The sequence below is a fragment of the Lolium rigidum genome, chromosome 1 (assembly GCF_022539505.1).
Source record: "Lolium rigidum isolate FL_2022 chromosome 1, APGP_CSIRO_Lrig_0.1, whole genome shotgun sequence".
Lineage (NCBI taxonomy): Eukaryota > Viridiplantae > Streptophyta > Magnoliopsida > Poales > Poaceae > Lolium > Lolium rigidum.
Window position 1 is genome coordinate 24,731,688 of NC_061508.1, and position 9,609 is coordinate 24,741,296.

Consider the following 9,609-nt stretch of genomic DNA (forward strand, 5'->3'; position numbering starts at 1 on the left):
GTGCAACCATCTATGCATAGACACGGCTCGATACCACTTGTAGGATAACGTTGCATAGAAAACAAAAATTTTCCTACCGCGAACACGCAATCCAAGCCAAGATGCAATCTAGAAGACGGTAGCAACGAGGGGTATCGAGTCTCACCCTTGAAGAGATTCCAAAGCCTACAAGATGAGGCTCTTGTTGCTGCGGTAGACGTTCACTTGCCGCTTGCAAAGCGCGTAGAAGATCTTGATCACGATCGGTTCCGGCGCCACGAACGGGCAGCACCTCCGTACTCGGTCACACGTTCGGTTGTTGATGAAGACGACGTCCACCTCCCCGTTCCAGCGGGCAGCGGAAGTAGTAGCTCCTCTTGAATCCGACAGCACGACGGCGTGGTGTCGGTGGCGGTGTAGAAGTTCGGCGGAGCTTCGCTAAGCAAACCGGGCAATATGAAGTGGAGGAGCAAAGCTAGGGTTTGGGAGGGGGTGGCCGGCCACTCAAGGGGGCGGCCAAGCTATGGTCTTAGGGGTGGCCGGCCCCTCCCTTGGCCCCTCATTATATAGGTGGATCCCAAGTGTTGGTGTCCAAGTCTTCGAATAAGACCCGAAACCAAAACCTTCCATTGGAGGGGGCAAACCTAGCCCAACTAGGACTCCCACCCAAAGGTGGGATTCCCACCTCCCATGTGGGGGTGGCCGGCCCCCTATGGTGGAGTCCACTTGGGACTCCACCCCCACTAGGGCTGGCCGGCCATGGAGGTGGAGTCCCTTGTGGACTCCACCTTCCTTGGTGGTTTCTTCCGGACTTTTCTAGAACCTTCTAGAACCTTCCATAGAACCTTCCGCGACATTTTATTCACATAAAATGACATCCTATATATGAATCTTATTCTCCGGACCATTCCGGAACTCCTCGTGATGTCCGGGATCACATCCGGGACTCCGAACAAATATTCCAACTTCATTCCATATTCAAGAACTACCATTTCAACATCCAACTTTAAGTGTGTCACCCTACGGTTCGAGAACTATGCGGACATGGTTGAGTACTCACTCCGACCAATAACCAATAGCGGGATCCGGAGATCCATAATGGCTCCCACATATTCAACGATGACTTTAGTGATCGAATGAACCATTCACAAACATTACCAATTCCCTTTGTCTCGCGATATTTTACTTGTCCGAGGTTTGATCTTCGGTATCACTCTATACCTTGTTCAACCTCGTCTCCGACAAGTACTCTTTACTCGTACCGTGGTATGTGGTCTCTTATGAACTCATTCATATGCTTGCAAGACATTAGACGACATTCCACCGAGAGGGCCCGGAGTATATCTATCCGTCATCGGGATGGACAAATCCCACTGTTGATCCATATGCCTCAACTCATACTTTCCGGATACTTAATCCCACCTTTATAACCACCCATTTACGCAGTGGTGTTTGGTGTAATCAAAGTACCTTTCCGGTATAAGTGATTTACATGATCTCATGGTCATAAGGACTAGGTAACTATGTATTGAAAGCTTATAGCAAATAACTTAATGACGAGATCTTATGCTACGCTTAATTGGGTGTGTCCATTACATCATTCATATAATGATATAACCTTGTTATTAATAACATCCAATGTTCATGATTATGAAACTAATCATCCATTAATCAACAAGCTAGTTTAAGAGGCATACTAGGGACTTCTTGTTGTCTACATATCACACATGTACTAATGTTTCGGTTAATACAATTATAGCATGACATATAAACATTTATCATAAACATAGAGATATAATAACTACTTTTATTATTGCCTCTAGGGCATATCTCCTTCAGGTGACCGAGCGGGAAATTTGACCATAAGTAAGTAATTTGGCTAGAGATTAAGTGTAGTTAGAAACTAAACTTAGGAGGTGGCGTTTTGGCACACGCGTGCATATGCACCCATTATAGAAAATAATAATAAAACAATTTTAAAATGTCAAAAAAATCTGACATAAAATTTTGGTATACATCGTGACATCCTATGTTCGTTCACAAGTTTTCGTGGAAAAACGACATTTTGTTTGGTGTGTACAAGAAAGACAAAAAAAAATATCCCGTACGCCGTGTTACAGCATCAAAATTTGTCTTTTTTATAGGAGCCACAGAAAAATGTTTTTTTTTTTTGAAAACTTGTGTACCAACATAAAATGTCTAGATGTACATGTAAAAATTTAGTTTAGAATTCTTGACACTTTGAAATGTGGATTCACATAATGAGAGCATATGCTCCTATGTGCATATCCCCTAAACTTGTCAAATAACTGAAATACTAGAAATTCAGATATTTTTTTTAAAAAAAAGTGGTAAAGAATTCAAAAAATAAATTGGATAAAAAAATAGATGAAATAGCCTTTAGTCCCGGTTGGTGTTACAAACTGAGACTAAAGGTTCTCCGTCCCGACGCGCGCTCGCAGCCCACGTGGATGACCTTTAGTCCCCGTTTGTAAGATAATCGGGACTAAAGGTTGGGGCTATAGTCATGTTTTAACAATCCCGAATGGCGAACCGAGACTAAAGGTCCTTCCCAACCAGTAGCGAAGAGTTGTTTTCCACAAATGTATACGTCTAAATTTAAACAAGGTTATAGGGCATATTTTATAGGACGGAGGAAGTACATTGTTGTTCATGACAAAAATTGGTGGCACAACAAGGTCCTCCACACCCTATTACCCCTCTGTTGGTGTGTTTCGTGTCACCGAGATAGTGTGGTGCTATGTATCATGTGGATTTCCTGCATCGATTTTCGGGTTCATTCGTTGGTGGTATTCTAGATCTACACTTGTCACCTTTAGGGTCGGTTGTTGCTATAGTTTGCTGGTTTCTTAGGTCTTTAGCACAAAGGCTTGTGGTCTGTCCCCTATAACAGATTCTTCTATGACAAGTTTTTTTCTCATGTAGTAAGTGTACATACGGCTCGCTCTAGTCCTTGTATTCATTGCTATATATGTGGTTTAAAGATCTGTTTATGTTTTATTACTTTTATTATACTACTTTTAATGTTCATTACTATTTAGTGGCTTCCTTTCAAAAATAATATTTTTGAGAACACAGTACAACGCAGACGCTCACAAACACGCACGTACAAACACCCCTATGAACGCACGCACGCACACCCTACCCCTATGAGCACCTCCGAGTATTTTCTTTAAAAAACACAAATTTATACGCTACTGTATTCTCGGAATGCCCCTTCAATAGGAAAAAATCTTGTTGACCGACTCTCAGAAAAATCTTCTTGCTCAACATCTCCCACGCGTCAACATGTCACTGATTTTTAACAAGCCATTGTTGAACAGTTTTTTCCACTCAAAAACAAAAAGGTGAACAGCTCTATCCACAAATTGGATACGGCATCGGTAGTTGCATTGCAAAGTTTCTATTGTGTTTAAAGTTCACAAATTGAATCGTCATTTGAACAGCTCGATCCACTCAAAAACAAAAAGGTGAACAGCTCTACTAGACCAGGATAGAGAATTGAACAGCTCCGAGGTCCGAGCTCTCCTAAACCTTGTTTTTCAGTTAAAATTCGTACCGTGGCTTCCAAGCCTCGTCCTGCCCGATGGGGACGATTACCCGCGGCCTGCGCGTTGACACACGTCAAACGCATGGACGAATCCGACTCGAGCTCGGCGATGGCAAGGCGGTTAATAATGGCTCGTACTGCAGGGTGTGGCCGAGGCGGAGTCGGAGACGGCCGGCCGGGACACAGCTAACGCGCACGCCAAAATCCTTTATAAGCGCTCATCCAGTGCCTCCATTACGGCCAAACGAACACATCGATCTCTCTTCGATCGTCTTCGATAAGTTTTGCTGTCGCCAACCCGCGAACCTCAACTCTTCTTGCGAGCGTGCGCGAGGGATCCCTGCTAGCTCGATGGCGAAGCGGAAGTCGGCGAACTCGAAGATGGCGTCGCGGAAGAAGCCGGCGGTGAAGCTGGACAAGATTTTCTGCTGCCCCTTCTGCAACCACGCCGGGAGCGTCGACTGCGAGATCGACCGCAAGGAATGGTTCGCCGTGGTCAAGTGCTTCGTGTGCCAGGAGAGCTACTCCACCAAGGCGCACGCCCTCACCGAGCCCATCGACGTCTACAGCGAGTGGATCGACGAGTGCGAGAAGGCCAACCAAGGCGTCGACGTCCGCCGCCGCCGCCGGGACTCCTACGCGTGAAGACGACGACGTACGTGTGAAGGATAGCCCGCGCACATCCGTGCCGTGGTAGCTTGCTTGAGATTTTAATGTACTCCGATCTGAAATTGTAGATCGATGAAACGAATACTAGTTGGAGTATGTTCTTTCTTGCTGCGGAATGTATAACTGAAGTTTATTAGAGTTTTGTGCTATGCGCAGCTGCCCGATCGGCTGATTTTGTTCCAGTTCCTAAGTTTGTGGAGTTGAAAGTTTGTGTAACCATTACATTGCTCTTTTCTATTTTAGCAAGGAAGCGGATATCTGCCGCTCGGTTGATTTGATAGAATAGAGTGCTTTGAACAGAGTTGACCTAATTCCTGGGCCAATTTAGCACGAAGACTGCTCCTTCAGCGTGGATCTCCTGGGTCGATTTAGCATGAAGACTGCTCCTTCGGCGTGGATCTCCTGGGTCGATTTAGCATGAAGACTACTCGTTCGTTCCCCACAACAACAAGTTCTTCTATGATAAGTTTTGCTCTAAACGGTAGTGTACCTTTGGCTCGCTTTAGTTCTTGTAGTCATGGCTATCATGGCTATGTGATTCAAAGATCTGCTTATGTTTTAGTACATTCATTTTATACTTCTTTATACTACCTCTAGTTCAAACAAATTATTTCTAGTCATCCTTATAATCTATAATCTTTTAAAGGTGTCCAAAAATTTATGTTTTACTTCCACTTATGGGACAAGCTGAGTACCACTTTATTATGTATCTATGCTATGCGTTTTACATTTTCTTTGAATCTAAAAGCAAATCGAATTATGTGCATGCGTACCTAAACACGTGATCACTAAATTACTCAGATATCACCAAATTCTCTGTCAGGCTGAAAGAGATATCGACTCCAATGGTTTAGCTTTTGTAGTTACAAAATTTTAAGAGGTTTAGTCCAAAAAAGAATGTTTACTAGTGCAAAATACTACCAAATGGAGGAACTGGGTTATCTCAGTGAAGGCATTAATACGAAACCACCAACTTCTATTGCAAGGTTGACTGTAAACATGTTTTTTTTCAAAATAGGGATAGCCCCGGCCTCTGCATCGGTTGATGCACACAACTTTTTATTAAAAATATGAATAGTCAAGAGTTACAATTCATGGATCAACGAGGATCGATACAAATATCAACCATCTAAAAATAAGAAGCATGCTAAGCAGTGTACGCATCTTCTAACCGAAAACACGGAGTTCGGTCTCCCAAATTTTTCAGTTTAGATGTTTGTAGTCACCGTGCAGAATAGAAACCGAAAACACGAACTGAAAAGTGGAAATCAAACATCACGGGAAAATTTTCTGCGATGATCTTGCGAAATGAAACCAAATCTTGCTCCGATCGAGCTACATTATAATTTTCAAATACTACCCAAAACACTTCGCTAACCCTTCTCCGCTCGTTAATTTAACTAGTTAAACTGCGAAATTAGCCCCGGGATTGTCACCGGGGCTGTTCTAGCGGCGGAGGAGGGTTTTTCCGCGCCGGTGAAGCCTATGCGACGATGAGCGCGGCCACCTCGAACGGCGCCGCCTCCGCCAAGCTCCCGCAGGTGAGAGGCGGCCCGTGTTCGTCATCGTCGTTGCCGCCGCCGCGCGGCGGAAGCGCCGGCAGCGGCGGGCTGCACGAGCCGGTGGGGGGCACCTCGGCTTCCCCTTCGCATGCCTCCTCGCGCGCCGGTCGGCGCGCGAACCTACGCGGCCACTTGCGTGCCGCCCGCTTCCAAGCTCCGTCGGAGCGCGCCCGCCTCCGACCGCACACCTGGCGGACGCGGTGGCGACTTCCGTCACCGATTCGGCCCCCTTCCCTATCGGCCCGTCTTGCACGCACCATTGCGGAGGGAGGGGTGGTGGCGGCGAACCGAAAGAGCCGAAGATAGCGACGAAATTGCTCGTCGGAGGTGGAGCGGAGATGCGGCGGAGCAGCGACAGCGACGGTATGGGAGTATGGTTTTGAAACCCAACCTCCCCCCCCCCGCACCCTGTAGAAATACGGGGCGGCCGTCGATTTTCTCGGCCCCCCGAACTCTATTTACGGGCCGGGCCGCGAGTTTGGGTTCTGTGTTCTGGGCCTATTTCGGCCTGAAACCGTAAACTCGCCGGAATTTTTCAATATCTGTTAGAGTTGCTTTTAGGATGTTTTTTTCTTTTGCTTTGTTTCTGTAGCAAACTTTAAAATTTCCTGTTAAAGACTTCAGTTTTTTTTAATGAAATTGAGCTGGGGAAGGATCCATGTTGATTAAAAAAAAAGAGGTCGATCGACGAGTTGTTCGCTGGATGCATGGAACTGGAGCGGCATCGTAGCAAGCCGGCAAGAACGAAAACGAACGGCCTGGTCAGGCCGATTGATGAGAAACGGGAGGCGGTCTGGCCCACTTCGACTGGGCGCCGGTATCCGTCAGCACGTCACCGTCACACGTCGGACCAATGGCAGAATCCGAGTCCTGTCGGAGCACAGGTCCGTCTCTTCGTTTACTACTTCGCCAATCGCCATGGCATACATCTCAAAACAACAAAAATCGCCATGGCATATGGTGCTCGAAGTTGAGTCGGGGACGAGAAAATTGCATATTGCTACCACAATTGCGGCTAGGGCTTCAGAAAACTACCACTTTTCAGGTCAACTGCAAAAAACTACCACTTTTGCGTTTAATGGTTTCAAAAAACTACCAGTTCTATGTAACAATCGGTTTGGCCCATTTGATCAAGTTTTTGACAGAGATGGTGGGCCATCTCTGTCAGAAACATGATTAAACTGGATCAAACCGAGTGTTACACACAATTGGTAGTTTTCTGAAGCAATTGGACGCAAAAGTGGTAGTTTTTTGCAACTAACCGGAAAAGTGGTAGTTTTTTGAAGCCCTACATCAATTGTGGTAGCACTATGCAATTATCTCGTCGGGGACGGACACAGTTAACGCGTACGCCAGACTTTATAAGCACAACCCAATGCGCCCTAGGATCCCATCAAATCTCTCGGCAAATTCTCCTCGTCTCCAACTTCTTGCGAGCGTGAGCGAGAGATCCCTGCTTGCTTGATGCCGAAGCGGAAGTCAGCGAACTCGAAGATGGCATCGCGGAAGAAGCCGGCGGTGAAGCTGGACAAGATTTTCTGCTGCCCCTTCTGCAATCACGCCGGGAGCGTCGACTGCGAGATCGACCGCAAGGAATGGTTCGCCGTGGTCAAGTGCTTCGTGTGCCAGGAGAGCTACTCCACGAAGGCGCACGCCCTCACCGAGCCCATCAACGTCTACAGCGAGTGGATCGACGAGTGCGAGAAGGCCAACCAAGGCGTCGACGTCCGCCGCCGCCGCCGGGACTCCTACGCGTGAAGAGGACGACGTACGTGTGAAGGATAGCCCGCGCACATCCGTGCCGTGGTAGCTTGCTTGAGATTTTTTTTTTTTTGCGAAACACAGTACAATCAGATTTTAATGTACTCCGATCTGAAATTGTAGATCGATGAAACGAATACTAGTTGGAGTATGTTCTTTCTTGCTGCGGAATGTGTAACTGAAGTTTATTAGAGTTTTGTGCTGTGCGCAGCTGCCCGATCGGCTGATTTTGTTCCAGTTCCTAAGTTTGTGGAGTTCAAAGTTTCTGTAACCATTACATTGCTCTTTTCTATTTTAGCAAGGCAGCGGATATCTGCCGCTCGGTTGATTTGATAGAATGGAGTGCTTTGAACAGAGTTGACCTGATTCCTGGGTCGATTTAGCACGAAGACTGCTCCTTCGGCGTGCATCTCCTGGGTCGATTTACCACGAACACTACTCATTTGTTCCCTACAACAAGCTCTTAGTCCTTGTAGTCATCGCTATGTGATTCAAAGATCTGTTTATGTTTTACTACATTTATTTTATACTTATTTATACTCGGGAGTGGTGTTTTGGAACATGGGTGCATATGCTCCCTATATTTTAAAATGCATCTTATGTATATTTTAAATTTCAAAAAAATTGAAACAAAAAATTTGTACGTACATCTTCACGTGCTACGCGCTCACAAAGTCGTTTCATAAGAAATCGACTTATCATGTGACGTGTGTAAAAAAGACAAAATTAAGTGCTAAAAATAATACTTTTCACAAGATAAAATTTCTCCTTTTTACATAGACCACAGAAAATATTGTTTTTTCGTGAAACTTAGCGAATGCACATACATTATGGAGATGTACATGTAGAATTTTTCATCCAATTTTTTTGACATTTCGAAATATGTTTTTTTGGTAGAGGGAGCATACGCACCCGGGAGCCGAATTGAATTTCCGTTTATTACTCCCTCTAGTTTAAAATAATTGGCTAAAAATGAATGTATCTACACACGAATGTCTAGATACATCCATTTTTGGGCAACTATTTTGAACCAGAGGGAGTACTACTTTTTATGTTTATTAATAAAATGGTGTCCTTTTTAAACTACTATATATCTTTCAAAGAAGAATCTTAGTGACTGACTCCCGAAAATATCTCCTTGCTCTGCATCGCACCCTTGTCAACCGGGGACCTACAACTCGCATGTCCTAGCCAGCCCTCCTCCCATCTAACCTTGATGTTGTCGCCAAGCAAATCCAGTGTGTTGACGATGGCAGTGGCTTCCATTTCGCGTGCGTGGTGAGGGTCTCTTGGGGAGGCCCACTCAGGCGACGCTGCGGTGCGGTGAAGAACTTGGGTGGTGGTGCTTCTGCTCCTGTTGGGCGGCAGCGATGGCAACACGATGACAGCGTGAGCCAGCGCGGTGTGGCCATGGAGGTTGCGGCAGTGGGCCAAAATCAAGGTTGGTGGGCCTAGATCTGGGCGGCAATTACGCCGACTTGATCTAGTCTCTAGGATGCATGTGGATGGTGGCTTGCAAACGGCACAGAGGTGGCATGACCTCAATGTTTATTTCCGTCTTCGACAATGCCCCCATGGTCGGTCGTTCGTGTGTGGGTGGATCCGGGCTAGGCTATTTCGGATCTAGCACGATCGATTTTCTCTCCTCCGCTCTGTGGTGTTCGTTGCGAGACCTTTAACGTCGGGGAGTAAAATAGTAGTACTTTGTGGATTCTGAGCGACATGGTGACTGGTCAACTGCGTCTCACTAACAGGTGTGATCCATGATGGCGTGTATTTCACACGTTCGTTGGGCAACCCCAAGAGGAAGGTATGATGCGCACAGCAGCAAGTTTTCCCTCAGAAAGAAACCAAGGTTTATCGAACCAGGAGGAGCCAAGAAGCACGTTGAAGGTTGATGGCGGCGGGATGTAGTGCGGCGCAACACCAGAGATTCCGGCGCCAACGTGGAACCTGCACAACACAACCAAAGTACTTTGCCCCAACGAAACGGTGGAGGTTGTCAATCTCACCGGCTTGCCGTAACAAAGGATTAACCGTATTGTGTGGAAGATGATTGTTTGCGAG

At 46.2% G+C, this 9,609-nt stretch overlaps 1 protein-coding gene across 1 annotated transcript; it reads left to right on the forward strand.

The window, feature by feature from the left end:
• Positions 1-3,901: 3,901 nt before the first annotated feature.
• Positions 3,902-4,195, forward strand: LOC124705628 (transcription elongation factor 1 homolog). The gene has a single exon (XM_047237342.1). The coding sequence runs from the start codon at positions 3,902-3,904 to the stop codon at positions 4,193-4,195; it is 294 nt and encodes a 97-aa protein (XP_047093298.1).
• Positions 4,196-9,609: the final 5,414 nt, after the last annotated feature.

Coding starts and splice junctions, on each gene's coding strand:
- LOC124705628 (XM_047237342.1), top strand. CDS start 3,902: ATGGCGAAGCGGAAGTCGGCGAACTCGAAGATGGCGTCGCGGAAGAAG.